At 48.3% G+C, this 27,774-nt stretch overlaps 11 protein-coding genes across 11 annotated transcripts; 5 read left to right on the forward strand and 6 right to left on the reverse strand.

The window, feature by feature from the left end:
- Positions 1-1,693: 1,693 nt before the first annotated feature.
- On the reverse strand, positions 1,694-2,863 carry DFJ58DRAFT_917242 (uncharacterized protein). Its single transcript, XM_041395519.1, has 4 exons — positions 2,297-2,863; positions 2,050-2,248; positions 1,838-1,995; positions 1,694-1,757 (listed from the first exon to the last, which is right to left on the reverse strand). Exons 1-2 carry the CDS (start codon positions 2,530-2,532, stop codon positions 2,188-2,190), a joined length of 297 nt encoding a protein of 98 aa, XP_041237979.1. The 5' UTR covers positions 2,533-2,863; the 3' UTR covers positions 1,694-1,757; positions 1,838-1,995; positions 2,050-2,187.
- A 567-nt stretch (positions 2,864-3,430) lies between these two features.
- On the forward strand, positions 3,431-5,111 carry DFJ58DRAFT_733977 (uncharacterized protein; the record flags this gene model as incomplete). The annotated part of the gene is made up of 3 exons (XM_041386384.1): positions 3,431-3,736; positions 3,785-3,869; positions 3,919-5,111. 3 exons carry the CDS (start codon positions 3,431-3,433, stop codon positions 5,109-5,111), a joined length of 1,584 nt encoding a protein of 527 aa, XP_041237980.1.
- A 348-nt stretch (positions 5,112-5,459) lies between these two features.
- On the forward strand, positions 5,460-6,614 carry DFJ58DRAFT_133894 (calmodulin). Its single transcript, XM_041378806.1, has 8 exons — positions 5,460-5,606; positions 5,676-5,682; positions 5,761-5,772; positions 5,832-5,864; positions 5,917-6,189; positions 6,242-6,322; positions 6,388-6,398; positions 6,454-6,614. The coding sequence occupies exons 1-8, from the start codon at positions 5,592-5,594 to the stop codon at positions 6,469-6,471; spliced, it is 450 nt and encodes a 149-aa protein (XP_041237981.1). The 5' UTR covers positions 5,460-5,591; the 3' UTR covers positions 6,472-6,614.
- Positions 6,615-6,637: 23 nt separating this feature from the next.
- On the forward strand, positions 6,638-7,300 carry DFJ58DRAFT_814667 (uncharacterized protein). Its single transcript, XM_041391667.1, has 3 exons — positions 6,638-6,828; positions 6,888-7,028; positions 7,082-7,300. The coding sequence occupies exons 1-3, from the start codon at positions 6,739-6,741 to the stop codon at positions 7,127-7,129; spliced, it is 279 nt and encodes a 92-aa protein (XP_041237982.1). The 5' UTR covers positions 6,638-6,738; the 3' UTR covers positions 7,130-7,300.
- Positions 7,301-7,346: 46 nt separating this feature from the next.
- On the reverse strand, positions 7,347-8,662 carry DFJ58DRAFT_749333 (uncharacterized protein; the record flags this gene model as incomplete). Its single annotated transcript, XM_041387648.1, has 3 exons — positions 7,347-8,342; positions 8,379-8,457; positions 8,537-8,662. The coding sequence occupies 3 exons, from the start codon at positions 8,660-8,662 to the stop codon at positions 7,462-7,464; spliced, it is 1,086 nt and encodes a 361-aa protein (XP_041237983.1). The 3' UTR covers positions 7,347-7,461.
- DFJ58DRAFT_134001 (P-loop containing nucleoside triphosphate hydrolase protein) lies at positions 8,461-10,834 on the reverse strand. Its single transcript, XM_041378807.1, has 6 exons — positions 10,592-10,834; positions 10,367-10,540; positions 10,173-10,315; positions 9,979-10,117; positions 9,842-9,927; positions 8,461-9,793 (listed from the first exon to the last, which is right to left on the reverse strand). The coding sequence occupies exons 1-6, from the start codon at positions 10,634-10,636 to the stop codon at positions 8,737-8,739; spliced, it is 1,644 nt and encodes a 547-aa protein (XP_041237984.1). The 5' UTR covers positions 10,637-10,834; the 3' UTR covers positions 8,461-8,736.
- Positions 10,835-14,485: 3,651 nt separating this feature from the next.
- On the reverse strand, positions 14,486-15,851 carry DFJ58DRAFT_733982 (uncharacterized protein; the record flags this gene model as incomplete). The annotated part of the gene is made up of 7 exons (XM_041386385.1): positions 14,486-14,715; positions 14,770-15,047; positions 15,089-15,192; positions 15,245-15,316; positions 15,339-15,437; positions 15,488-15,637; positions 15,669-15,851. 7 exons carry the CDS (start codon positions 15,849-15,851, stop codon positions 14,486-14,488), a joined length of 1,116 nt encoding a protein of 371 aa, XP_041237985.1.
- A 129-nt stretch (positions 15,852-15,980) lies between these two features.
- DFJ58DRAFT_814683 (calmodulin) lies at positions 15,981-17,072 on the forward strand. The gene is made up of 8 exons (XM_041391669.1): positions 15,981-16,085; positions 16,160-16,166; positions 16,245-16,256; positions 16,316-16,348; positions 16,401-16,673; positions 16,722-16,802; positions 16,868-16,878; positions 16,928-17,072. The coding sequence occupies exons 1-8, from the start codon at positions 16,071-16,073 to the stop codon at positions 16,943-16,945; spliced, it is 450 nt and encodes a 149-aa protein (XP_041237986.1). The 5' UTR covers positions 15,981-16,070; the 3' UTR covers positions 16,946-17,072.
- A 91-nt stretch (positions 17,073-17,163) lies between these two features.
- Positions 17,164-17,593, forward strand: DFJ58DRAFT_134157 (uncharacterized protein). Its single transcript, XM_041378808.1, has 3 exons — positions 17,164-17,286; positions 17,345-17,485; positions 17,534-17,593. Exons 1-3 carry the CDS (start codon positions 17,197-17,199, stop codon positions 17,579-17,581), a joined length of 279 nt encoding a protein of 92 aa, XP_041237987.1. The 5' UTR covers positions 17,164-17,196; the 3' UTR covers positions 17,582-17,593.
- Positions 17,544-20,650, reverse strand: DFJ58DRAFT_814689 (uncharacterized protein). The gene is given in 8 exon segments (XM_041391670.1): positions 17,544-18,720; positions 18,766-19,512; positions 19,577-19,798; positions 19,818-20,016; positions 20,064-20,149; positions 20,200-20,338; positions 20,388-20,530; positions 20,582-20,650. The coding sequence occupies 6 exon segments, from the start codon at positions 20,209-20,211 to the stop codon at positions 17,692-17,694; spliced, it is 2,295 nt and encodes a 764-aa protein (XP_041237988.1). The 5' UTR covers positions 20,212-20,338; positions 20,388-20,530; positions 20,582-20,650; the 3' UTR covers positions 17,544-17,691.
- A 2,931-nt stretch (positions 20,651-23,581) lies between these two features.
- DFJ58DRAFT_846187 (uncharacterized protein) lies at positions 23,582-26,858 on the reverse strand (the record flags this gene model as incomplete). Its single annotated transcript, XM_041393256.1, is given in 8 exon segments — positions 23,582-24,993; positions 25,118-25,359; positions 25,379-25,918; positions 25,967-26,049; positions 26,101-26,239; positions 26,289-26,431; positions 26,486-26,637; positions 26,846-26,858. The coding sequence occupies 8 exon segments, from the start codon at positions 26,856-26,858 to the stop codon at positions 23,582-23,584; spliced, it is 2,724 nt and encodes a 907-aa protein (XP_041237989.1).
- Between the last annotated feature and the right edge of the window lie 916 nt (positions 26,859-27,774).

Consider the following 27,774-nt stretch of genomic DNA (forward strand, 5'->3'; position numbering starts at 1 on the left):
GTTATTGTGGTTAATCCACGGGACCTCCGAAACGTTTTCTAAAGGTTAGCTGGACTTGACGAACAACGTACAAATAACCTAAACCTGGACGTAATCCCGCTCTTCTTTTCGACTGTCAGTTCTAGTGGAAAACATTTAGGGCATTCGCAGCCGAGATGGCGGCAAGGAAGCCGGGACAGGTATTAGACACTTGCGGTTATGAGCCCGACACTGATGTATGGTCTATATTCTTCTCGAAACAACCTTTTTTTCCCGTGATATGCGAATAAAAATAATAGGTCAAGGTTAGATTCGGCTATTAACAGCTGTCGACCAACAGCACTAACCTCCGCGAAGCTGGAACAGGCTGACTGGCGCAACAAAGTTCCATCCCGATGGTAAGCCAAGTATGGGTTAGATTCGGGTATCGCCTAAGTCATTCCTTGTTTTAAGAAGACCATGTGGGCGTACGTGATCGGAACGGAGTGGTGGAATGAATGGGGTTGACGTCACCGGAACACTCATTTCCTGCTTCTGCTTCTCGGACAAGAGTTAGACCAATGTCCGTGTTCGGGGCCGAAAAAACCTAAAATCTGTGCAGAACTAAAAGGAATACAAGATGTAAGACCGCGTACACGGGATATCTACCGAACATAAAAAATTGCTCCTACAGGCGTGCTTCTCTGCAGTTGCTTTGTCGTATATTGACAGGTTCATGCTGCACATCGACTTAAATGTGACAGGGTGAATGGTAGAGGCCCGAGCAATCATGCTAGAAATCAAACTCACCGACTAAAATGAACCATTCGTCCTTGGTCTATGCCAAACAGGATTGATTCAAGAGCTGAACGGTGTGTCAGACTTCGGAGCCTAAAAGACACACTTAGCCACCGAATGAGACTTGCGTGCGCCGAGATACCAGAACAATTGCATACATACATGATGTCATCTGAGCGCAGTAGCATGCGCAGCTATCACTTTAAAATTCCGGATCGGTGTGCATCTTGGTCCAAAGGCAGTCCTAGACTCTAGATCGATTCGCAAGATTCTGTGACTAAAGCAAGTAGTTGATCGTAGAAGAATCGGGTGACAAACCACCAGGCTAGTCGACAATTGCTAGTCTTCCCTAGGCATATGGTCGCGGTGAGCTGCCATCATGTAATGTTGATGTTCGCGGCAAGGCCTGACTCGAGTTGTACAAGCGCACAGTATAGATTCCCACGCTCCATGTCACTGCGATCTTTCCATTACTACTTCAAACATGGTATCAAAATGTATTCCTCGATATCTATCTTACACCACACAACCTTCCCACAGCCATGTGGACTTTACATGCGAACGTGGTGGGTCGTAATGTGCGCAGTAGATCTCCAGAATTACATGCGATCACCATGTGGTCGTGACCGAATTCACTTAGTTTAATACTCGATTATGGCCGATTGCGCACCTTGAGCATTGACACCGTCGTTTGTAGCATGGTCGATTTTTATTCAATGACGTTCGCGGCATATAGCTTGATGGTTTTTTTAGACCATGCGAATGGAAATGACACATTTCGCAATATAATTTGACAGTTAGAATTATTTTGAAGAATGTTACAATGTCGGAGCAGTGTCACTTTACCAAGTTATGATGATAACGATCACCAGAGTCTCACTTTATCTATAAATGAATGTTAGCAGGAAGCTGTGTATCAGTGTGCCAGGAGAAGGCCCTACATTATCTGCCCCGTGGCCCAGGACTTAATCGGAACCCATATTGCGCAGATGTACCTTGTCCTATATTGGTGGATAACCATCGCACTAACACTAAGGTTCAATGATGAAGGGAAGGCCAAGAATGACATGCTTGGACGCACCAGCGGGTTGTCTGAGTCATCCGCTCGTTGCCGTTCGCTGGTGAAAGGCGTGGTGGTGCTGATATTTTCGCGTCGGACATTTTAGACAACTCTACAGAATCGGGATGGACACAAAGCCCCCCCGAAGCTCCCCGTAAGGTCTGTCCGTTTAGAACCCCCTAGATAATGCAATCGTGTTGATTACCAGCTTTACAAGATACAGGACCGCTTACCTTCCGTGTGCCAGAACCAGTGTGAATAATCCGAATGTTGACGGTTGAACCACTGAGCGTTTACGATGAACCAACTCATGCAAATAATCATCTTGTGTGATTGTGATGCTCAAGTCCCCTCCGAATGCCTGCGACAATCTACCGTTTGGTAGGCGGCACCGGCAGCGCGAGAATATTCCTCAATTGCATGAACGACCGTCTTCCTTTTATCAAGGGTCTGAGACTATGAAGTGAACGTACGACGTACGGTGGACACTGGACGCTAGAATTAATAGGAACTTCGAATATGATTTTCCAAATTGCCAAATCATTGGGACAGCCCTTATAGACACCAGCACGAGATAACAGACTACACACCATTTGTAGAAGATACGAGGTAGACATCAGAGTTTGATGGCAACGAGGATGTGCTCTAAGATATGGAAGAAGTCGCAAAGGAAATTGATGAACCAGCCAATATGCAGGTCTGCTGATCGCTGCCATTGAGCTTAATCATCGTTGACGGATCTGTTGTCTTTAAATCAACTCGAGATCGTGTGTGACTGCATGAGAACCACTGAGTTGGCTCGTACTTCGTAGCTCGAAGGGAGAGCTTCCAGAAACTCTTTGGTGCACTGCTAGAATCTTCGGGGCGGGGTGTCAGTTGCTGGACTGGGAAACTCGTCTCCCTGTTTTGTAGACAAGGGTATAAAGTCTACGGTCAGTGAAGAAGTCCTTAAACCTGCGAAAAAAAAGGATAGTGTAAACCGCGTGCACGGCCAAATCCACTGAGCACACAAATTTCTGTTCTTACAGAAGGTATGCTTCACTGCACTTTTTCTGACACTTTCGCCGTATATTGACAAGCCTCGATGGCGAGGGCCGAGCGATCATGTCGGAGAAAAGACTCACCGATTAAACCCGAGGCCTCAATAGCTGAACGGTCTGACAATCGGAGCCCAAAGTTTAAAGGAGACACTCAGCGACCACATTGAGGCCTGTGCATGTCAAGATACCGGAACGTCTGCACACAGCTACCTAAGCGCTGTAGCATGCACTGGTGCGAATTAGTCTTTCCCTAGACAGACGAATGAAGATGGTCGTTGGCACGGCAGCCGCCAGTTTGAACATGATCAAGTCCAGATTCTCGATTCCTGAAATTATATGCATGAAGCAAGCGATTGATCATACATGGATGGTGTCCGGCCACCAGGTTGACCATGAGTCTTCCCTAGACGGTGAGTAGCTTGAGTGCAGTAACAAAGCAGCTATACCATGCGTACAGCCTGCCGCAGCCACGCTTGGGTAAAGTGTTAGGATAGATTCCCACGCTGCGCCGAACAGCAGTTTGTATTGTGACGGTCATTATAAGGCCAAGTCCTGCATTCACTTTCTGCCCGAGATGCCCTCCCAATCAGCACTCTCAGCAGACGAAAAGTCTAGAGTAAAATCTACTTTAGAGAATTCCACGCAAAAGATAATCACCGCTACCGCTGCTCGTATCTACTTTGCACATCCACAACCAAACAAGTGGTCGTATGGTGGCTTGCAAGGTGCACTCGCTTTCACGCGAGATAACTCCAGAGACGCCTTCATGTTGAGACTGGTTGATTTAACGGGGACGAGGGGCGTCATATGGGAACACGAACTATATGAAGCGTTCGAGTATAACCAGGACAGGCCGTTCTTCCATTCATTCGCGGGCGATGTAAGTGTCCATTTGCAATTCAAAGGAAATTACTCACTTCTACCCAAGAAATGCATGATTGGCTTTGTCTTTGCTGATGAGAAAGATGCACAAACTTTCTACAAGAAAGTAAACACCCGTAAAGCAGAGAAAGGTACGGTGATTTAGAAGCTCTAGTTGACCACATTTGACCTCTACTTCAGTTAAATCTTCCTCCTCAGAGAAGAAGAAATCTGCCAAGGGTGGTAGAATAGATAAGTCTATGATTTCAGGTCCAGCCGCTGGTTCCTTCGTGCATGTTGCACACATGGGCTATGATCCTGAGAAGGGTTTCAACTCCACTAACATTGATCCATCATGGACCGCCTTTCTGAGCGAGCTGGAGGGTTCAGGCGTTAGTCGCGAGGTCATCAACCAGGACATGGATTTCATAAAAGACTTTCTCCGTGATGCACAAAATAGACCCCAGCCTGCTGTCAAGAAGAAGTCACCGCCGCCCTTACCTGCGCCTAGAAATAGGGGGCACACGCAACAGGATAGTGTTGCATCATCAGTCAATGGCGATTCTGCACCTGCTCTCCATACTCCTCCGCCACCATTACGTCCAGTCTCTGCTGCGCCATCTCTTCCCGCTGTTGCAGCACCCCCGCGTCCCACCTGGGCTGCTCCACCGCCCCCGCCACAACCACCACAACGAGCCCCTCCTGTACCCGTGCCACAACCAGTAAGATCTTCAGGACCACCTCTACCGCCAGTTCGTCCTACGAGTGCTGCTCTCCCGCCTCCGCCTCCTGTACGACAACCAGTTAGTGCTACTGCTACACGACCACCAGTCAGTGCTCCTCCTGCACGACCACCAGTCAATGCCTCGCCACCCCCTCCACCTCCATATGAGGAGGATCCTCATCCTCATCCGCATCCTCCCCCTCCTCCTCCTCCTCCTCCTCCTCCTCCTCCTCCTCCCCCTCCACCACCAGCCGCCGCCGCCGCCGCCTCTGCTAGCCTTCATCTGGGAATGCTCCTCCACCCCCTCCGCCCCCTCCGCCCCCTCCGCCCCTCCTCCGCCTGCAGGAACGGCACCGTCGCCGCCTCCCCTCCACCTCCACCTCCACCACTCTCAAATGGGGAAGGAAGCACAATGGCATTACCCACTTCCCCACAGCCTGGTCGCGCGGACCTACTCGCATCCATTCGTGGACAGGGTGTGTCAAATTTACGGAAGACAGGTGGTCCTCAGTCAACACCCTCTCCTCCTCCCACATCTGGTGCTGAAGAATCTGGTGGTGGTGGCGCAGGCGGCAATCTGACCGCCGCGTTAGCTGCTGCTTTGCTAGAAAGGAACAAGAGGCTTGGTGATAGTGATGAAGAGGACGAGGATGACGACGACTGGGACTAATATCGCTACTTATTTTCAATCACATTCTTACACATCATTCATAATTAGGATTTACCTTTATGCGATAAAGCGAGGCCATGAGAAGCACTTACAGGTAGGTAAACGAAGCTCCGGAAATAACTGGAAAGGAGTCGTGAGTTCCCGACCCCCTAATACACATATGCATGCATGACTGTTGTGACCGACTCTCTTAGGCATGCTTCGCAGTTCCCCCATCGTTTGATCTTTTAGTAGTACTATTTAGTCAGTCTGCTGCAGTGCTGCGTGCGAAATCAAGGCTGTAACAATATTTGGTGTGGGGCTCTGGGATAGTTAGCCTGATTTGGCAGTGGCGATTGCCGATGAAGACATGATCTTTGGCCAAATGCAAGGCCGTGCTTTGCTCTGCTCAACGACAATCATCGACCCCCGTCATCCTCTTTGCCAAATCATTGCATTCCCTTATAGCCAACAAGGCTTTCTATAGAGATTTTCTAGAATATGGCGGATCAATTGGTGAGTCGCGATGTCACGTGTGGGCTTCAGATGGGTATTGATTAATATTGATCTGGGAACGACCCACAGTCTGAAGGTGTGAATACTCTCTTGGTGGGAGACCAAAGATGATATCGGTGCTGACATACCTTGTTGCTCTTGCGCGATTTGCTAGAACAAATATCTGGTGAGAAATCGTCGCTGATGTTGTTGTCGCTGATCCCAGCGCTCATTTACCCGCCATAGAATTCAAGGAAGCTTTCTCTTTGTTCGACAAAGGTATGACCAACGTGGTGTTAGTTATTACTTCACCTGATATGAAGCGATGTAGATGGCGATGGCACGATCACTACCAAAGAGCTCGGCACCGTGATGCGCTCACTAGGTCAAAATCCTACCGAAGCAGAGCTGCAGGATATGATCAATGAGGTTGACGCTGATGGGAACGGTACCATCGACTTCCCAGAGTTCCTTACAATGATGGCGCGCAAAATGCGTGACACCGACAGCGAGGAAGAGATTAAAGAGGCATTTAAAGTGTTCGATAAGGACGGGAACGGCTATATCAACGCTGCTGAGCTGAGACATGTCATGACGAACCTGGGTCAGTCACTGGTGATGCTCAGCTATCAATTATAAATTAATTCCATTTCTAGGCGAGAAATTGACTGATGCTGAGGTCGACGAAATGATTCGTGAGGCAGACGTCGATGGTGATGGCCAGATCAATTACGATGGTTCGTCTCCTTTTTTGCATCGTACTTATTTGTACTCACGTGTCGATCGTGTCGCATCGGTTCAGAATTTGTGAAGGTTAGTATTCGTTCACAGTATTTCAATTTCAGAAACCTGACCTTTCTTTCGAAAGATGATGCTGTCGAAGTGATGTGGAATGCGTCCTGTACAATAAAACATACTTCAGCATTCTACTTACTCTTGTCTTTCTCTGCTCAAGTGACTCGGTCTGCAGAAAGAGTTGCTTGTTCTACGTTCAACTGTTAATGTCAACCAGGATTGCTTGAATCGTCACGTGTGGAATGATGTCATATGTATGATTGGCTCCGCAGGTGCGTATATAGGGGAGCACCCAAGTGCTGCGGCACTGCGCTTGTTCTTCACAACTACTACCATATCCAATTATTACCTGTAACAAATGTCTCAACAAACGAAAGATACCACAACTTCACCCAGTCACCGACAGGGACAGCAAGAGCAGCAATTTAACATCCTTCCTCACCCTGCTGTACGCAGTCGCTTTCACTTTCATTTCCTAGCTATAGTTTTGCTGATTATTTGATCTAGAAATCTAATGAGCCGGCAGACTTGGTCGGGCGGCCCAGGTGTGATGCGGGTTTGACCAGCAAGCCCGAGTTTCACGCCTACCACGCTCGAGACCCACATGTGCCTCACAAGGACATCGTCAATAGCCTCGAAGCCCCATTGGTTTGTTAAGATGCATTTCGAACACCATACCCTTTGCTCATAGCTGTTTGTAGAGTCGTGAAGAACTTCATAAAAGGGGAGAGGAGCTCAACAAGAAGTAGGAGTCGCACTTAGTGCTGTCCCATACTCTACAAAGGTTCAAGGGTAGTATTTGGCAGTACATATGGATCGACGTACGCGATACTATTGTTCAACTGGAGCTTCCAGCCTACTGTATATCATCTATATATTAACGTTCGTAAAGGGTGATCGCCCTTTGACCACAAACAAAAGAGGGCTCCGTAACGTTTCGTCTGTGATGCAGTCGGATTATTGGGACAAAGCAAGGAAATATATCGTTAATCGCTTGAACCTCAAATATCTATGGAAACGAAACATATGGGGGATGTTTGATCGTCCAAGATACAATGACAAGCTGTTACATGAATATGATCTACATAATGTTTGCAAATGGCGACTGATCCTCTAAAAATAATGACCATCCTCTAAATCTGTCCGGCAGAACATAGAACAGCTCGCAACTGTACAAATGTCGCGGAGGCACTCCCATCTCAGTGCACAAAGACCGTACTTCTGTGAAGCATCGTGCAGCTAACACGAAGTCACCATGCACAAAGGCAATCTCCCCCAGTCCTCGTTTGCTGTATGCCTTGAAATCAAGATGTCCTTGGATATCACAACCTTCAATGGTGGCGATGAAATGGGACTCGGCCCTGTCGTATGCGCCTGCAGTGAGCTCGATGCATGCCGAGCTATAAGATCTGTGGAGAAACACGAATGCAGTGCGCAGCGCAAAGAATTGGAAGAGATTTGGGGCTTTGTAGATGAGCTCCCTCGCAAGGGCATGATCACCCTGCTTGCTTGCAACAACGGCCTTCAACACGGTATACCACAAGACCTCGTGCGAAAGGTCTCCCTTGAACATCTCGACAATTTTCTGTAGAATATCCATGGCTTCGGATAACCTGCCCTCGTAAATTGCTACCTCTGCAAGCCCCTCCAGTGCGTTTCTGCGGGGGAAGAGATTCCCAGTACTTGGGCATTGTAGAAGAAGGTCTTCTAAGCGCGTGTTCGCCTGGTCAATGTCTTCCCCGTAGGAGATTTTGGCCCGCCAGTGCCAAATCTTGGACTGCAAGCCCCAGATGCGATCTTCCATGGACTTCACAAATAATTCGTCCGCAGATGTTGCAAAGGTGTACCTCCGGGCCCCATCCAAGAAATACCAAACTTCGGCTTTCGTTGGTTCACTGAGATGCTCCCACAACTCGGAGCGTTGAAAGTCTTCTAGAACCTGTTGGGATTGAACGAAGCGGCCTTGACATCAGTATATGTCCGCACATTCAGCAATACATTCGGCCGCCATTTCGTGGTAGCCGGCGGTAAGATAGAGTGCCTCAGCAGCTTTGAAGGCCTTCATGGATTCTGTGTGCTGAGAAAGAGTGATGTAGAGCCAGCCGAGATACCACAAGCAGTTTGCTTTGGGCCATTCACGTGGAGGAGTTCTCGACGATGTTTAAAATAGCGGGGGTAAGGGTAGTTGGGCGAGGAAGATGCCGCTCTAAGCGATCCAGAAATTCCCAGCAAGCGCGATAAGTCTCCTCAGGGATGTGGGCGAGGTCGAAAAGCAACGACATGCTCGATGTTGAGGTGATCCGAGATAATGATATCAGCATAGTCATCTCGTTCTTCCGAACACTGTTGGACAGCGTCAATAGTAGAAGGTGCGTATCTCTTCCAAACATGTGGAGTCAGGTGGTGGCAACGAATCTCGCACATAATGTCGAATGGGTGCGAGCATTTTGACGAAGCCGTCTTGACGATAAACGAGAGATTGCCTCCATAAAACATCACATATGTTGTCGATCTGCAGGGTAGATGGCAAAATGCGCTTGGACAGGGCCTCATTGAGACCCTGGGGCAAGAATGCGATGACAGCCAAAGCATGCCGAGCCTCCTCTCCGAGTTTCTGGATTGACGGCGAGCTGAGCGACAGCTGCATGGTGTATGATAAGCTTTGGAGCTTTCCCTCGCCATGGTCTAGTACCGCACTGTGTCGATCCTTCCATCTCTCCAGCAGTATGGCCGGAGACCAACCATTTTGCTGTGCAGCATTTGCGAGTAGATTGATGGAAAGCGGGTGATATTCTAAGTCCTGAAGTACATTTGCTATTCCTTCCTCCGCGTTTTCACGACTGGCTGGACGGTAAATTCGAAAGAAAGCCTTCAGAGCAGAGCTCGAATCCAATGGTGGAATGTCCTTCATTATCCACTGCACGTTGGGCGCATTCCTTCTACTACGTGACGTGAGAATCAGAGTGACACCGGGGACGTCTGCAATTTCAGCAATAGCTGATGGTATTTCCCTGAGCGCCGAAGACCCACCGGCCTCTTCAAAGGTCTCAGCATTATCGAGAACGACGAGGGCACTAGCGGAACGAAGAAAGGAGGTTATTTGGCGGACAGGATCAGCACCAGCAAGCTCCATGCCAAGGGCTCCAGAAAAACGAGACATAAAGGTTTGAAAAGTGATGGTCAAAGGATCCAGGCCGTCATAGGTCACGAAGTAGCGTCTGTCGGCAAATTTTTCCATGATAACTGGCTCGTGAAGGATAGCTTTGGTAAGAGAACTCTTTCCGATGCCTCCTGGACCGATTAACGCAAGATGTTCATCGTTCAAGTTGATGACAAGATTCGTCAACTCCGCTACGAGACTATTACGGCCATAAAACATGGAAGGTCGTGACGGAGGCTCTATTGGGTGATACCTAGTTGTGTTCAGAGGACATGGACAACCTACCAAAATAAAAACTTACTGTGGAACATTGATAGCAGGGGCATTTCCCTTGAGTTCCGAAGTCAATTTCTTCATGTCAATCGAGATGCCCACGATTGCTTCAAACTTGAGACATCATTCAGTAGCAGAATTTGAGATGAAGTTATCAAGACGTACGTTGAAGAGTGCCACTAAGCGATCTAAATCCTTTTCCCATTCAGCGATCTGGTCGCGGTCAATTGTGATAGAGAAGACCCTGTGGAAAAATCTGTGCTTCGTCTTCGAAGCTACTTCGCTATTGATGCGGTCCACTGATCTACATGGTGTCATCAGTTTCCAGCGACAGTGAAATCAATGTGGCTCGCACTCACATTTCAAGCTCTGATAAGGCATTTCCCAAAGATCCTTGCAGATCGTCTTCAGTAGCATCCTTGGTCGCTCTTTCAAGGACATTCCGGATAGTTGCGCATTTCTTGATTATCCCCAGGAAATCGGATTTGTTCTTGATCACCGACTGTATAAACGTAGGTCTTCACCAATCTTTGTGAGAGTCAGGCCAACACACCTGCGCAACAGTCAAAATGTTCGCAATCGTTCCAAGGATGCCTTTTGCCAGATTGATAGGCACAAGTTCTTTGGTAGCGTTGATGGCTGATATAGTGGCACCTAGCAGCTGGACCACATTGTCGTCCTGGGACTGCTTATCTTCAGGAGATGGTTTGTTAGTATGTGGGCCATTCTATGTTAGATCAGATACACAGCGGTGAAACGTGGATATCTGCATTCTTGCCTTTAGTTGCCTTGTTCTTCTAGCCTTCGGATTTTTGGAGGACATCGCCCGAGATCGTGTGGTGGATTCAAATCTCAGTGAGTTTTAGCCACCAAACTAGCGCCTTTGCCAACCTTAAAGTAGAGCAAGGGTGGAGGGTGAGAAACTGCACGGCATAACCGCATAGCCTACCGGGCGTCTATCATATCGATATGTTTCATCTTCTCAACTTTGGCAGGAACTCGAGGCAGATTTGGGAAAGACTTCACATCATTAGACGCGCATGTCACGCCACGTTATCACAGTATCTGAGGGACCAGACTGCCCTGGAGCCAGTCCTCTGGTTCACGCCCTGCCTAGATCATGATGGTAAGTCTTTCCTCCGCTGCTCCGAATCGCTTTGATATTGGGTGTCACCAGCGTACCTTTTGGTGGATACCAATAATTGTCGTGTACATCAAGCATGCCCATGATATCACCTAGACGCACACGTCGCCCATGTCATACTAGTATTCATGCAAATGATGGTACAGTACTGAGCATGGCAGTCGGTATGGTTACGTGTACACGTATCCACAAACTTGATGGTGTCAAAGCTAGTAAGTCTCTGCGATCACATATAATAAACCTACATCTTAGATCAATACCTAGTCTCGTTTCATTCCCGAGCATGAACAGTCAAAGTCGCAGGTACAGGATAGAAGCGGAAATGCAAAAGTTGGAGTCGTGGTTGGGGTCGAGATAACTGCTTTCGTTGCCCAGTGCAGCACCGCAACAGTGAAAGAGGATGGAACGCTCTAAGATGATTCGAGATACAACAGTGAGTGTCCGGCATAATATCGGTGAGTGATCTGTCTTCGAGAGAACAATGCAAGAACTCACAATCAAAATCACCCGATGATGTCCAGTAGTCCTCTCGCAGCCTTGAGTAACGCTTTTTTGTGCTCGCATGGATAACCTAAAGGCCTACACGGTCTCCATATTCTGTCCCTCAAGCCATGTGCAACCAGGTGCATCGATATCGGTATGTTAGTTGCTTTATGTGGTGCGTCCGCCGCTCAGCGGAAGAGCTTGTCCATGTTGCTGTAGTCCGGGATGGAGTCAGATTGCCTGCAATCGATGTAAGGTATGTCGTCAACAGCTGCGAATATTTAGGGAGACAAGGCGGTGGATATAGAATGCATGTAGTTCCATGAAGGCTGTCCCAGGAATAGTTAGGACACGATAGGGCCGGCGGATCAAATACTGGGTGAACTTAATACGGGACATCAACATGACATATTGATTAACTTGATTTTACCAGTAATACAGGGATATGAACTTACAGGAACCGATAGTTGGTGTCATTGGAGCCTCGATTCATGCGTATGAGGCGACGGGCTTGACATTCGTGCGCTGATAGGATCAAGGCCCAAGAACACTTGTGCTCTGTGTAATGTTGGGTTTAAACGTCTGTAAGGTCTGTGAGGTCATAGGTGTCAGGCAGTGAACACTTTGGTGAGAGCTGCCGCACCTCGTGCGAGGTGGAAGTGGCAAATGTGGTGGGTGGGGGAAGCTAATCTAGCGTAGCTTTCCAGTAGCTGGTTATGCATCTACAAGTACCATATGTACATATAGTTGGCGCTGAGTTTTCAAATTTCACGACCTAAATCAAGGTCGAGTAATTTTAGAGAGTGTTCTTTGAACTTGAAGTGACTTCACGCGGTGTTGACAGCTGCACGTGATTAATAAATTTTGAACGCGTACTTCGGAAGCCCAGTCAAATACGTCTCCAGCCTGCAACTCCCCCATGAGGTCCTCTGGTTCCCGCCTTTGCACTCTCCCTTCTCATAGCTCGTCTACTAAAGAAGACAATGTCACCTTCTTAGTTAACGCAGGCTGATTGAATTAGTCATGGTTACATTCGCCCAGTAACCAGTTTTATAAAGGTTACCGTTTCTCCTTCGCAATACCTCTCCTCTTTCAGCTCCTTCGAGTCATAACATCAAGTTCTTTCTCCCTGTTCGCCTGGGTACATGATGGTGTCGCCAGAGCGCTTGTCGGTGGACGCCATGTCTTGACGACACTTAGCTCGGCTCGCCACAAACCGACAAGGAGGACGAACTCTTATACCTCATACCTGCAATACAGCTTCGGGTCTCAAATAGTTGCGAGGAAAGGAGTGGACGATTGGAGAGGGGGATGTCATAGTAAAATTGTGTTGTAGCTGTTGTTCTAGAGCACTGGGCACGAATACAAGTTGTTGACTGGAATCAGATGGCTCCGCGTTCCCGACATTGAGAAAGTCCTATCAAGATGGCGTGAAAGTGCCAATTACTGTATACCACGAGAACCCAAGACAGGTCAGTTGGGTCATCTGAGTCTATACGCACATGATTGATCATTAGATCTACCATACAGAGCTCGGGACGCTCAGACGATCGTCTCAATGCCCTTGCACGTTATCTGGGTTCCCATTTCGTCTAGCCGGGCATATTAACACTGATGAGGAACCTACGACGCCACGAGATGTTATGCTTGAACGTGTACCAAACCCAAAAGGGAGCTTGTACGAGGAAAACGTGACGCGGTGAGCAGTCTGGCCTTCTCGACATACGTGCACGTTCACAGTCGAACAGCTTAACCCTCAGATCGACTAGCTCCAATCGGAACTATGCATCGACCCTCCCCATTTGGCAAATGTCACATCATCGGCTGCTACTTTGTCTGAAACACGCGCCATTCCAGTCTATAATCTTCTTCTGCATGTCTCAGCTCGAAGCCAAATCCATTCGTATCCTCGACTAATAGATCGTCAATTCTACTCCTATCGTTCGGGAGAGCCGATATTTGCATGTTTCTTCCATCTTCCTGTCTTCCAGACACACTGAAACCCCCAACGAACATGAATACCTTAGGTCTCGGACCATCCACCGACCTACTCGACTCATCGCCACAAGGCTCGTTGCATACATCCTAAGTCCCTGCTGTGGCGAACCAACGCTGGAGATTCGAATTTGGGCGATACAATCCACTAGGAACTGAACAAGACCATAAAGTAGCATGAATTATACACTTGATCATCTCGAGGATCGTCGGTTACCTCTGGGTGGGCGAGCCAATAACTAATTTTGCAAATTGCAGGAAAACGGCAGTAGTGATCCAAGGGTATGAAGAGGACCTAGAACGTGCGATCAACTTGTGCTTGCACAGAAATCAACAGGTCGGTGAGGACCCCACTATTGGAGACTATGAACGGAATAGCTTTGCGGCGGTTGCCGATGCAGTTTGTGGTCTTCGTGCATATTTAATTTGATATACCACAGATGCAGATGGCTTACTGAATGAGCATGAGCACGCCCATCTGAAAGAGAAAGTGTGATTTGTGAAGCTGAGAAGAAGTTCGAGTTGAGAAGTAGGCGTTCTTTGCGGTTCTCCTGTTCGTTCGCCGATGCATTCTCCATCAACAGCTGGAGTATAGCATGGTTTCACCATGCACGAGCAAAGCTCGTCCGTGCGTTTGCTCCCATGTAGGCAGCGATGACAGTAGTTATTGCTCAAGCTGTTCGGAAAACAATTAGACGGAAGGTTGAGAGTATGAATAGTAATTGACAAACCTTGGGCTTCTCTTTCTCAACCCTCTTTCGCATCTTCTTTTCCCGGAGCAATCTGCCGGGATCTCGTCCCCCATCCCTTCCTAGAAGGCGCGTCTGATCGCTGGCTCCCTTTGTTCCTCACAAATTTCCACGTACTTCTTGATCGATGTCAGCAGTGGCATCTTGAGCCGCACTGCCGCTTTCAGGCGGGCGATGTCATGCTCGTGCTGGCTCAGTAAATCTTCTGTATGTTCATCTATGACATCCACTCAATGAAAACTCCACGAAGAGGGTGGCAGAAACAAACTCACCATCAGCAAACGCCGCAAAATCATTCCGCTCATTCTTCTTCTACCAGGAGCTCCTCCCACAGGCTCTCAATTTCTGTGCGAACATTAGCGATAAACTCGCACATTCTCTCGTGCTTCAAGTCAATCATGCGCTCCAGTTCTTCTTCATACGCTTGAACCACAGAAGGCGTCGTCCTGCGATTCGCCGCGACAAAATCATACATAGCCTCCTCGTCCACACCCATGCGTCGCCAAAGCGCCTCCAGCTGGTCATACATAGCTTTGATGTGCACCTCTTGAGTTCGACGTGCAGTCTATCGGCCCATGCTAAGACCCCCTGCGTCGGGTCGATACCACATGAACTTAAGATTGGGTCCAGGTGACGATTCTTGCAGCAACGAGTCGAGTAGTTTGATGAAGCGTCCGAGGGACCTGGGGTATTCACGTTCGTTGGGGAGCTCAGGGACTTCTGGAGGGGCTCTATAGGGTTGTGGGGGAGAAAACGATGGGCAAGGCATGTGGTTGTTGGGTTTCCCGATTGATGAGGGAGTGGGAGCCAATGGTCCGATGGTTAAGGACGCAGATGGATCTGCACCCGAGTTGAGACGTGTGCTACCGGCGGATGAAGATTGTGTCATATAATATCTCGGCACAGCGAGTGTTGAGGATGAGGTGTGACAGTGGGTGGGGGAGGATCGATACCTAGTTCTGAGTCGATCTGAATAGAGACTTCACTCAGTTGATTTAGTCGTTTCAACTGTAAATGTGTGATCAGAGGTACAGAGATAAACAAGGAAAGACTGGCTCACCACTTCACCTTTTCCTCGTACAAGCTCTTTTTCAAGTTTGGAGAAACGTCCAGGTACAATATCTTGTAGTTTCTAGTTCCTCAGTAGTAGCAACCGCTGAAGTTAAGATATCTTGTTGGGAGCCAAGCGTCCGTGCGAGGGCGTTCAGGCGATTGGTCAACGTTGTGAGCTGCTTGAGTTTCGTAGGGTAGATCTGAGAAACTGGCATCTTAGTAGATTACGCGCGCAAAAGATTCGACTGACCTGTCTTAGTTTTCTCCTGGTAGTGGCGCTTTCATATCTCCTTGGCGAGACCTTCTCAGCTTTGAGATCGCTGAGCGATCCAGCAACTTCAGCATGTGCCCAGCACTCTCGAACACCGAGCACAACCAGACTCCACTCCCTCGCATTTTCCTATCCAATCTTCCACTTGTTTCCTCTGCACCTCTATCCGAGACTCAATGGCCTTATTCAGAGTATGCTGTAATGTTTGCAGTTCGTCTTCCGGAGCGGTTTGTGGTAGGCCGAGTTGAACATGGAGTGTCGGCAGAAGTCGGGTTTGGGCATTGAGGTGTGTCTGTAGTATTGATAATAGCGTGCTAAGCGTTAGAGATGATGAGGAGGACATATTTGACGCAATGAGAGATATCGATGTGGCATCCACTAACATTCACGACGCACCATTTCGTGTCCAGGTCACGTGCCGGTGACTTCACGCTACGCGCCGCAGGCCCGCAGCCGGCGCAGCGTGTGAGTACTTGAGTGGTGTCACCGTCCGCGTCATCCTCTTTGCAAATCGTATTCCCTTATATAATCAACAAGGCTTTCTATCGAAACTTTCTAGAATATGGCGGATGAATTGGTGAGTCGCGATGTGCCGTGCACTGCACTGGGCTTCAGATCGGTATTGATTAATAATCTGGGAACGACCCACAGTCTGAAGGTGTGAATACTCTCTTGGTGGGAGGTCAAAGGCGTTATCGGTGCTGATATACTTGATTGCTTCTGTTCGATTTTCTAGAACAGATAGCTGGTGAGAAATCGTCGCTGGTGTTATCGTTGATGATCCCAGCGCTCATTTACCCGCCACAGAATTCAAGGAAGCTTTCGCTTTGTTCGATATAGGTATGACCAACGTGATGTTAATTATTACTTCACCTGATCCGAAGCGATGTAGATGGCGATGGCTCGATCACTACCAAAGAGCTCGGCACCGTGATGCGCTCAATAGGTCAAAATCCTACCGAAGCAGAGCTACAGGACATGATCAACGAGGTTGACGCTGATGGGAACGGTACCCTCGACTTCACAGAGTTCCTTACAATGATGGCGCGCAAAATGCGCGACACCGACAGAGAGGACGAGATTAAAGAGGCGTTTAAAGTGTTTGATGAGGACGGGAACGGTTATATCAACCCTGCTGAGCTGAGACATGTCATGATGAACCTGGGTCAGTGGTGATGCTCAGGTATCAATTATAAATTAATGCCATTTCTAGGCGAGAAATTGACTGAAGCTGAGGTCAATGAAATGATTCGTGAGGCAGACATCGATGGCGATGGCCAGATCAATTATGATGGTTCGTTTCCTTTTTTGCATCGTACTTATTTGTACTCACGTGTCGATCGTGTCGCATCGGTTCAGAATTTGTGAAGGTTAGCATTTCCATAGTATTTCATTTTCAGAAACCTGACCTATCGAAAGATGATGCTATCGAAGTGATGTGGAATGCGTCATGTACAATAAAATATACTTCAGCATTCTACTTACTCTTGTCTTTCTCTGCGCAAGTGACTCGATCTAGAGTTGCATATTAACGTTCAACGTTCAATTGCTAATGTCAAATGAATCGTCACGTGTGAATGATGTCATCCGTACGATTGGCTCCGCAGGTGCGTATATAGGGGAGCACCCCAAGTGCTGCGACACTGCGCTTTCCACTATCATAGTGGTCCAATTACTACCTGTAACAAATGTCTCAACAAACGAAAGATACCACAACTTCACCCAGTCACCAACAGGGACAGCAGGAGCAACAATTTAACATCCTTCCTCATCCTGCTGTACGCAGTCGCTTTCGCTTTCTTTCCCTAGCTATAGTTTTGCTGAGTATTGATCTAGCAATCTAATGAACCAGAAGACTTGGTCAGGCGGCCCAGGTGTGATGCGGGCTTGACCAGCAAGCCCGAGTTTTACGCCTACCACGCTCGAGACCCGCATGTGCCTAACAAGGACATCGTCAATAGCCTCGAAGCCCCATTGGTTCGTTAAGATGCATTTCAAACATCGTATCCTCATAGCTGTTCATAGAGTCGTGAAGAACTTCATAGAAGGGCAGAGGAGCTCAACAAGAAGTAGGAGTCGCACTGGCTGTCTAATACTCTACAAAGGGTAGTATTTGGCAGTACATATGGATCGACGTGCGTGATACTGTGCCCAACTGCGGCTTGCAGCTTACCGTGTATCATCTACATATCAACGCTCGTAAATGGTGAATGCCCTTCCACAAACAATGTCCACCCTTTAAATCTTTCTGGCAGTGCATCGAATGGTATGCCATGTAATTTTCTTGGAGACACTCCCATCTCAGTGCACAAGGACAGCGTCTCTGCAAAGCGCTGTACGGCTAATGCAAAGTCCCCTCTCTCAAAGGCAATCTCCCCCAATCCACGTATGCTGAACGCCTTGAAGTCAAGATGTCCTTGGATATTACAACCTTCAATGGTAGCGGTGAAATGAGAGACTGCCTTGTCGTACTCGCCTGCGTTGAGCTCGACGCATGCCAAGCCATAAGATCTATGGAGAAATGCGGCTGTACTGGGCAGGGCACATAATGGGAAGGGCTCGGAGGCTTTGTGAATGATCTCTCTCGCAAGGTCATGATGCCCTTGTTCGCTCACAACGACGCCTTTCCAGACGGCATACCAAAGCGCCACGCTGGGATCAAGTCCTTCGTACATCTCTACAATTTCCTGTAGGCGATGCATTGCGTCGGATGACCTGCCTCCGCAAAATGCTACCTCTGCAAGCGCCTCGAGTGCGTCCCTGCGGGCATCGAGGTCTCCAGTACTTGGGCATTGCAAGAGAAGGTTTTCTAAGTGCGTCTTCACCTGCACAATATCTCCCCCATAGAAGTGTTTGGCCCGCCAGTGGCAAATCTTGGACCGCAATCCCCAGAAGTCTTCGTCCAAGGAGTTCACAAATAATTCGTCGGCAGATGTTGTGAACGTGAACATCTTGGCCCTATACAAGAAAAACCAAACACAGGTTCTTGTTGTTTCGCTGATATGTTGCCATGAATCGGAATGCTGGAGGTCCTCAAGGACCTGTTGGGATTGAATGAAGCGGCCTTGGCATGCGTATACGTCTGAACATGGATGAATGCAGCGCGCCACCATCTCATGGTTGCCGACGGTGAGATAGAGTGGCTCAGCAGCCTGGAAGGCCTGTATGGCTTCTTTGGACCGAGAAAGAGCCATGTTGAGCCAGCCGAGACGCTACAAGCAGCCTGCTTTGGGCCATCGCGTGGAAGAGCTCTCGACGATGTTGAAAATAGCGGGGGTAAGGGTAGTTGGGCGAGGAAGATGCCACGTCAAGCACTGCACAAATTCCCAGCAAGCGCGATAAGTCTCCTCAGGGATTTGGGTGAGATCGAAAGCAACAACATGCTCAATGTTGAGGTGATCCGAGATAATGATATCAGCATGATCATCTCGTTCTGCCGAACACTGTTGGACAGTGCAATAGTAGAAGGTGCGTATCTCTTCCAAACATGTGGAGTCAGGTGGTGGCAACGAATCTCGCACATAATGCCGAATGGGTGCGAGCATTTTGACGAAGCCGCCTTGGCGATAAACGAGAGATTGCCTCCATAAAACATCACATATGTCGTCGATTTGCAGGGTAGATGGCAAGATACGCTTGGACAGGGCCTCATTGAGACCCTGGGGCAAGAAGGCGATGACAGTTAAAGCATGCTGAGCCTTCTCTCCAAGTTTCTGGATTGACGGTGAGCTGAGTGACAGCTGCATGGTGTATGACAAGCTTTGTAGCTTTCCCTCGCCATGGTCTAGCACCGCACTGTGCCGATCCTTCCATCTCTCCAGCAGTATAGCCGGAGACCAACCGTTTTGCTGTGCAGCATTTGCGAGTAGATTGATGGAAAGCGGGTGATATTCCAAATCCCGAAGCAAGTTTGCTATTCCTCCGTCCGCATTTTCACGACTGGCTAGACGGTAAATTCGAAAGAATGCTTCTTGAGCAGAGTTTGAATCTAGTGGTGGAATATCCTTGGTAATCCATGGTACATTCAGTGCACTCCTTCTACTACGCGATTGTAAGAATCAGAATGACGCCGGGGATGCCTGCAATTTCAGCAATAGCTTGCGGGATTTCCGTGAGCGCTGATGATCCACCGGCCTCTTCGAAAGTCTCAGCATTATCTAGAACAACAAGGGCGCTAGCAGAACGAAGACAGGCGCATATTTGCTGCACTGGATTAACGCCGGAAAGCTCTATGCCAAGGGCTTGTGCGAAACGAGTCGTGAAAGCTTCAAATGTAATGGTTCGAAGGATCTATCCCATCGTATGTCACGAAGTAGTGCCTGTTGGCAAATCTTTCCATGATGGCTGCCTCGTGGAGGATAGTTTTGGCAAGGGAACTCTTTCCCATCCCTCCTGGACCAATCAACGCAATGTGCTCGTCATTGATGACAAGGTTGGTCAGTTCTGCGACGAGATCCCCACGGCCATAAAACATGGGAGGCCGTGATGGAGGTGCGGGTGGACGATACCTGATCACGGTTAAGGCCACACATCACTTGCCAAAATGCCAACTTACTGGGTGTCATTGATCCCACGAGTGTTATCCCTGGGTCCCAAAGTCAGCTTGTCCACCCTGATTGCAATGCCAGCAATCGCTTCCGTCTAAGGACATTGCTTAGCAGCAGAAGCTCAGGCGAGTTCAAGAAACATACTCTGAATAGCATGAGGACTTCATCCAAGTCTTTCTCCCATCTCGTAATCCGGTCGCGATCGATGGTGACAGAGAGGAGCCTGTGCCAAAATCTTTGCTCCTTCTTTGACTCTACGTCGCTATTGATGCGGTTTACTGATCTGGACAGTGTCATCAGATTCTGGTGATGGCAACACTGGTTCGACGCACTTGTTGAGCTGAGTCAATGCATGCCCCAAGTATCCTTTCAGATCATCTTTGGTAGCACCCTCGGTCGCTCTTTCAAGGATGTCCCTGATGGTCTCGCACTTGTCAGCTATTGCTTGGAAATCGGACTTGTTCTTGATCACTGCCTGTATAAACGTAGGTCTTCACCAGTCTTTCTGAGAATTAGGCCAACGCACCTGCGCAACAGTCAAAATGTTCGCAATTGTTCCAAGGATGCCTTTCGCCAGATCGATAGGCACAAGGTCTTTGGTAGCGTTGATGGCTGATATAGTGATACCCAGCAGCTGGATCACATTATCGTCCTGGGACTGCTTATCTTCAGGAGATGGTTGTTTAGTATGTGGGCCGTTCTATGTTAGATCAGATACACGGCGGTGAAACGTGGATGTCTGCCTTCTTGCCTTTGGTTGCCTGGTTCTTCCAGCCTTTGGATTTTTGGAGAACATCCCCGGAGATTGTGTGGTGGATTCAAATCCTAGTGAGTTTCAGCCAGTGAACTAGCGCCTCTGTCAACCTCAAGGTAAAGGAAAGGTGGAGGGTGAGAAACTGTACGGCATAAACGCATAACCTACTGGGCGTCTATCATATCGATATATTTCATGCTCTCATCTATGCGCTTCAATGACTCGTGGCAATGAGAACTGGTGCGATTCGAAGAAGCCGAGGCTCTTCTGATGATTTACGATGCTGTACTGAACACGGATGGTACTAGTGTCATGTGTTGATACTAATTGTTTGGGTTTTTGGGCGAAAGCCCGCAGGGCTTTTCCGGTCCAAAACACGGGTCCGTACCTATGGCGCAAGGTGAGCTGTGAGGGCAGGTTGGGCCCGATCAGGTCATTGTCTTGTGGGAGCGACGGTAGGTAGCGTACACTATGCGTTGAACAAATGAGAGTGAGCTGTTTGTTTCAGTTTTGAAACGTTAAGTTGATGACAAAGTCGGTGAGATGTTCTGATGAAAATCTTGTTCACACGCTGATCAGGGAGTGGTGGGTGGGTGCAAAAAGAGGTAGACACGAGTGACTAGCACTCTGAAAGGATAATGCTGCGAGGTGGGCAGGAGCAAGAAGCGCTGCGCCACCTCGCTTATTTGCGCGTAGACTCAAATCTGTGCCGGCCGAGGAACGAGGCCAGCTTAGATAACCAACTTTGGCAGGAACTCGAGCCATATCATTATACGCATATGTCACACTGCGCATCTGAGGGACCAGACTGGCCTGGAGCCAGTCATCTGGTTTACGCCCTGTCTAGATCACAATGGTAAGCCTTTCCTCCGCTGCTCCGAATCACGGTGTCGCCAGCATACCTTTTGGTGGATGCCAATAGTTGTCATGTACATCAGGCATGCCTATGATATTACCTAGACACACACGTCGCCCATGACATACTAGTATTCATGCAAATGATGGTACAGTGCTAAGCATGGCAGTCCGACAGTATGGTCACGTGTACATGTATCCACAAATTTGATGGTGTCGAAACTAGTAGAGTGGTCTCTGATCATACACAATAAACTTACATCTTAGATCAATACCTTAGTCTCGTCTCATTCCCGAGCGCGAACAGTCAAGGTCGCAGGTACAGGGTGGACGCGGAGATGCAAAGTTGGAGTCGCGGTTGGGGTCAAGAGCACTGCAATATCCAGTCCAGCACCGCAACGTGAAGATGATGGGACACTAGCTAAAATGATTCAAGACACAACAGTGAGTGTCCGGCATTCGAGAGAACAATGCAAGAACTTACAATAAAAATCACCCGATGATATCCAATAGTTCTCCCTCAGCCTTGAGTGACACCTTTTCGTGCTCGCGTGAACAACCCAAAGGCCTACACGGTCTCCATGTTCTGTCCCTCAAGCCATGTGCAACCAAGTGCATCAATGTTGGTGGGTTAGTCGTTTTATGCGATGCACCTGTGGCTCAGCGGAAGATCTTGTCTATGTTGCTGCAGTCCAGGATGGAGGCGGATTGCCTGCAATCAATGCAAGGTATGTCGTCCACAGCTGCAAATATTTCGGGAGACAAGGCGGTGGGCATAGAATGCATGTTCTGCTCCGCAAAGGCTGTCCCAGGGATGGTTAGAACACGATTGGGTCGGCGGATTAAATGCTGGGTGAACTTAATACGGGTCATCAGCAGGACACATTCAAGTTGATTGACTTGATTTACTAATAATACATGTATATGAACTTACAGCGACCGATGGTTGGTGTCATTGAAACCTGGATCCATGCATATGAAGCGATGGGAACGCTGATACGGTCAAGGCTTGAGAACATTTGTGCTCTGTGTAATCTTGGGGTTAAACGTCTGCAAGGTCTTTAAAAATTGAGACGTCACACTGCGAAAACTCTGGTGAGAGCTTCCGCACCTCGTGCAAAGTGGAAGCGACAAATGTGATTGGTGGGAGAAGCTGATACAGAGTAGCTTTACAGTAGCTGGATATACATGTACAAGCTTGAAGTAACATCATGAGCTAGTGCTGACTCGGAGTTTTCAAATTTCATAAGGTCGTCTGTCGTCACGTCATGTGATGACACTTAGATGCGCATGTCACACACCGCGTTGTCACGTATCCCTGGCTCTCATTGAATCTCAGGTCAATGAGGTCATGGTTTATGGTGCTGTGGAGCGCGGTCCTGAAACCATTTATAGATAACCCGCCTAGTGCGCCTTCTCCATGTCCAATACACGCTCAACTGGATTTCACAAATCACTAGAGGACTCCCGGCCTGACGTCGAAGAGACTGAGGTTTCTGCAAATCACACGCATAATTTTTTGCGCGATACTTGAGGCCATCCACTCCATATCCCTCGTGTTCTAATAGCTACCAGTTATTCACAACCGGATTGATCTTGCTTTCCGAGGCAGGCCAATGCAGACGGTCTCAAGTTGTTCGATCGTTTTCGAACACAATGCTGCCTATGCCATCCTTAATCCTACAGACAGCTGTAGTGAATCACCGCAATATCGACGTGCTGAATATTGACGATATTGACGAAACACTTATGAGTCTGCCCAAAGGCCTTGTCATGAGGTGAGTTCAACTCACCGTAATCTCATCCTCGGACTTATATGACCAGGATTTCTTTTATCTAAAGACTTGGTACTTATAATTTGTGTCACAGTCCGGATATGTGGAGATACAATGTACCACGGTCACCATATACGATGATCTATGTCAGATTCGTGAATGACGAGCGGCCCTCCAAAAACAAAACCCCACCCTTCAAATCTGTTTGACAAAGCGTGGAATGGCAAGCAACTGTACAAATGGCAGGGTGGGCACTCCCATCTCCGTGCACAAAGACCGCGTTTCTGCAAAGTGCTGTGCTGCTAAAAACGAAGTCACCTTGCACAAAGGCAACCTCGCCCAGTCCACGGATGTTGAACGCTTTAGCGTGCAGGTTGCCTTGCATATTACAACCTTCAATCGTGGCAGTGAATTGAGACGCAGCCTTGACGTACTCGCCTGCGGTGAGCTCGATGAGCGCGGCGCCATAAGATCGGTGGAGAAATGCGCGTGCATTGCACAGGGCAAAGAATTGGAAGGGCTCTGAGGCTTTATGAATGAGCTCCCTTGCAAGGTCATTATTCCCCTGTTTGCTCGCAACAATAGCCTTCTGGACGGTGTACCAAAGGACACCATCCGAATATTGACCCTCGAACATCTCTACGAGTTTGTGCAAAATAACCATTGCGTCGGAAAGCCTGTCTTCGCAAAATGCTATTTGTGCAAGCCCCTCAAGTACGTCCCTGCGGGTGAAGAGATCCCCAGTACTTGGGCATTGCGGGAGAAGATCTTCTAAGTGCGTGATTGCCAGGACAATGTCTCCTCCATGGTAAAATTTGGCTCGCCAGTGCCAAATCTTAGATGGCAAACCCCAGTCGCGATCTTCCGCGGACTTAACAAATAATTCGTCTACGAACGTTGTCAATGTGTATATTCTGGCCTTATCCAAGAAATACAAGACGTAGGATTTAAAAGTTTCGCTGAGAGATTTCCACGAGTCGGTGTGTTGGAAGGCTTCCAGAACCTGTTGGGATTGAATGAAACGGCCTTGACATCTATAGATATCTGCGCATTGGACAACACAGTGTGCCACATTTTCGTGGTTGTCGACGGTAAGATAGAGTGCCTCAGCAGTTTTCAAGGCCCTCATCCCTTCGGTGAGCTGAGTAAGAGTGGCGTAGAGCGCGCCGAGATACTGCAGGGAGCACGCTTTTGGCCCCCGCGTGGAGGAGTTCTCGGTGATTTTGAAGATAACTGGAGTAAGGATGGTTGGGCGAGGTAGATGCTTCTGCAAGCACCACAAAAACTGCCAGCAGATGTCATAAGTCTCTTCGGTGGCATCTGGGACGTGTGCAAGGTTGAAAGCCACTACGTGCTCAATGTTAAGGTGATCCGAGGTAATGATCTCAGCGTAGCGATTGTGTTCTTCCGAGCAGCAGTTGACGATGCGATAGTAGAAGGCACATATTTCTCGCAAAACAAGTGGAGTCCAGTGTTTGCAACAAATCTCGCACGTAATGCCGAATGGGGGCGAGCAATTTAATGAAGCTGTCTTGACGATAAACAAGAGATTGCCTGCAAAGGACATCACAAATAATATCGACTTGCGGGAGTGACGGCAACAAATCGCTAGCCAGGGTGTCATTGAGGCCCTGTGGCAAGAAAGCGATTATGGTCAGAACACGACGACCATCCTCACCGAGGTCCTGCATTGATGGTGAGCTGAGTGACAGTCGCATAGTGTCTGACAAGCTTTGCAGCTTCCCCTTGCCGGGGTCCAGCACCTTGCTGTGCCGATTGTTCCATCTTTTCAGCAGCATGGCCGGGGACCAGCTATTTTGCTGCGCAGCGTTTGCGAGTAAACTGATGGAAAGGGGGTGGGAATTCCAATTCCTTGAGTAGGTCCCGTATGTCTTCCCCGGCTTCACTACAACTGGCGTGCTGATAAATTTGAAAGAACGCTGCTTGAGCAGAGCTCAAGTCCAATGGCGGAATATCTTTTGTTATCCATCGCACGTTCGGTGCATTCCTTCGACTGCGTGACGTGAGGACCAGAATAACACCAAGAATGTTTGCGATGTCAGCAATGGCTGGTGGTATTTCTCCGAGCGCCGACGATCCACTGGCCTCTTCAAAGGTTTCAGCATTATCAAGGACAATGAGGGCGGTGGCAGAACGAAGAAAGGTAGATATTTGGCGCATAGGATTAGCACCAGCAAGCTCTATGCCCAGGGTTTCCGCAAAACGAGTCGTGAAAGTCTCAAAGGTGATGGTCGAAGGATCGAGGCCATCATAGGTCACAAAGAAGCGCCTATCAGCAAACTTCTCTATGGCAGGTGGTTCGTTAATGATAGCTTTGGCAAGGGAACTCTTCCCCATGCCTCCAAAACCGATCAACACGATATGTTCATCATTGATGACAAGATTTGTCAGCTCTGCTACGAGATCCTCACGTCCATAAAACATGGAGGGACGTGATGGGAGTACAGGTGGGCAATACCTGATTGCCTTTAGAAGATACACAACGCCCACCGAGATGGTAACTTACCTTTTGACGTTCCCATTCTCATTGCCCTCGAGTCCTAAGGTTTGCATGTTCATTCCAATCGTGAGACCAACGAGCATCTCAGCCTTAAAACATCATTCAGTAGCCGTGGCTCTAAAGGAGTTCCCGAAACATACACTAAACAGTGGGATGACGCGATCCAAGTCTTTTTCCCATCCAGCAATGCGGTCACGATCACTCGTGACAGACAGGAGTCTCTGCCAAAATCCTTGCTCCTTTTTCGAGGCTACTTCACTATTGATATGGTTTACTGATCTGCACGACGCCATCAGTTTGTAGCAGCGGTGAAATTAGTTCGGCTCACTTGTTCAACTGAGATAAAGCATGGCCCAAGTATCCTCGCAGATCGTCGTCGGTGGCATGCTTGGTCGCTCTTTCAAGGATTTCCCTGATAGTCTCGCACTTGTCGACTATCGCCTGGAAATCGGACTGATTCTTGATCACTGACTGTACAGACCTCAAGATCCTTCACAAACATTTGCAAAGGGTACACCAACGAACCTGCGCAATGATCAGGATGTTTGCGACCGTTCCGAGGATGCCTTTTGCCAGGTCGATAGGTACGAGGTCTCTCGTAATATTGATTGCCGCTATAGTGATGCCCAGCAGTTGCATCGCATTATCGCTCGACTCCTTGGTTTCAGAAGAAGGTTCTTTAACATTTGGGCCGTTCTATGTCAGATCAAATATATGGCGCTGATACTGAACTTTGTATCTGCTTGCCTTTGGCTTTTTGGGAGTTCTTTTTTTCGGCTTCATCGCTTGCCAGTGGATGCACGTGGTGAATTCCAAGTTTCAGACATGGGTTCTGCTTCAAGTCACCAGAGGGTGAGAAACTGCACAGCATAAATGATAACATACCAGCGTCTATCATGGTGACATCAAGTTTAGATCTCAACTTTCGACCCAGTCTTGAGCCTATGATAGATTGTTGTGATCTGCGATGCAGTCGGATTGCTGGCATGAAGCAAGGAGATATATCGTTGATAGCTTGAACATCGAATATTTAGGGAAACGAAGTGGACAGACGTTTGATCGTCTTGTGTAGAAAGCATTTTTACTCCGCAAAGGTTGTCCCTGGGGAAGTCGAGATTCAGCTGCGCAAGTGAAATTAGCTGCACGTGATCAGAAAATTATTTTTGTTTCTCCTCATCGTCTCTACTGTTGTTGGCAGTTCTATCCCACTCAAACACTACACCGATCGACTCAACTCCTCATCGCAAGGCTAGTTAGTAGTTTCCCGAACCTTTTCAAAATCCTTGCGGTGGTGAATCAATACTGGGAATATGAACCTGGGCAATACAATTTAGGATGAACTGCCTACCCATTCAACCAGTTTAGGATGGAGTATTATCGACTTTAAGGGTGTGGACTGGCCAAACATTGCGAATCGTAGGACAACACATACATGACGCACAAGAGAATGAGCTCACAGTTGGAAATGATGAGATGAATATGAATGACTTGTGCGTAGTCATCGCCGTCCAACTGTCTTCCTCTATCGGTCTACCTATGAAAGACTAGCGATTGCCCATTGTGAGTTTTTGTCATATTTTTTCATGAACCTTCAATCCGAGGAGATGTCGCAGATCCAGCTCGCGCACTACAATCGAAAAGTGGATATGAGATGTGCGATGAAGAGCATAACCTCGAAGGATCAGACACGTTTTTTAGGTAAAACATCTGTGTCATGGCCTTCCCATGCCATAGCAATCTCAGTGCGCACTTGAAGTGCCAAGTGTTCCGCTTCACTTATCTCCCGCGTTCGTCTCATCACTGTCTTGTCATAG

The sequence above is a fragment of the Suillus subalutaceus genome, assembly GCF_016647625.1.
Source record: "Suillus subalutaceus strain FC151 chromosome Unknown DFJ58scaffold_162, whole genome shotgun sequence".
Classification (NCBI taxonomy): Eukaryota; Fungi; Basidiomycota; class Agaricomycetes; order Boletales; family Suillaceae; genus Suillus; species Suillus subalutaceus.

Coding starts and splice junctions, on each gene's coding strand:
- DFJ58DRAFT_814689 (XM_041391670.1), bottom strand. Junction 20,017..20,063: donor CGTGGGATCAATGACACCCA/GTAAGTTGGCAT, acceptor AACCGTGATCAG/GTATCGTCCACCCGCACCTC. Junction 19,513..19,576: donor AAATTGCAGGCATCCCCGGC/GTCATTCTGATT, acceptor TGGATTACCAAG/GATATTCCACCACTAGATTC.
- DFJ58DRAFT_814683 (XM_041391669.1), top strand. Junction 16,349..16,400: donor TTTCGCTTTGTTCGATATAG/GTATGACCAACG, acceptor GAAGCGATGTAG/ATGGCGATGGCTCGATCACT. Junction 16,674..16,721: donor ACATGTCATGATGAACCTGG/GTCAGTGGTGAT, acceptor TGCCATTTCTAG/GCGAGAAATTGACTGAAGCT.
- DFJ58DRAFT_134001 (XM_041378807.1), bottom strand. CDS start 10,636: ATGTCCTCCAAAAATCCGAAGGCTAGAAGAACAAGGCAACTAAAG. Junction 10,316..10,366: donor ACATTTTGACTGTTGCGCAG/GTGTGTTGGCCT, acceptor ACGTTTATACAG/TCGGTGATCAAGAACAAATC. Junction 9,928..9,978: donor GCTTAGTGGCACTCTTCAAC/GTACGTCTTGAT, acceptor TGATGTCTCAAG/TTTGAAGCAATCGTGGGCAT.
- DFJ58DRAFT_917242 (XM_041395519.1), bottom strand. CDS start 2,532: ATGGCAGCGATCAGCAGACCTGCATATTGGCTGGTTCATCAATTTCCT. Junction 2,249..2,296: donor TCTAGCGTCCAGTGTCCACC/GTACGTCGTACG, acceptor GATAAAAGGAAG/ACGGTCGTTCATGCAATTGA.
- DFJ58DRAFT_814667 (XM_041391667.1), top strand. CDS start 6,739: ATGTCTCAACAAACGAAAGATACCACAACTTCACCCAGTCACCGACAG. Junction 6,829..6,887: donor ACATCCTTCCTCACCCTGCT/GTACGCAGTCGC, acceptor TATTTGATCTAG/AAATCTAATGAGCCGGCAGA. Junction 7,029..7,081: donor ATAGCCTCGAAGCCCCATTG/GTTTGTTAAGAT, acceptor AGCTGTTTGTAG/AGTCGTGAAGAACTTCATAA.
- DFJ58DRAFT_134157 (XM_041378808.1), top strand. CDS start 17,197: ATGTCTCAACAAACGAAAGATACCACAACTTCACCCAGTCACCAACAG. Junction 17,287..17,344: donor ACATCCTTCCTCATCCTGCT/GTACGCAGTCGC, acceptor GTATTGATCTAG/CAATCTAATGAACCAGAAGA. Junction 17,486..17,533: donor ATAGCCTCGAAGCCCCATTG/GTTCGTTAAGAT, acceptor AGCTGTTCATAG/AGTCGTGAAGAACTTCATAG.
- DFJ58DRAFT_133894 (XM_041378806.1), top strand. Junction 5,865..5,916: donor TTTCTCTTTGTTCGACAAAG/GTATGACCAACG, acceptor GAAGCGATGTAG/ATGGCGATGGCACGATCACT. Junction 6,190..6,241: donor ACATGTCATGACGAACCTGG/GTCAGTCACTGG, acceptor TTCCATTTCTAG/GCGAGAAATTGACTGATGCT.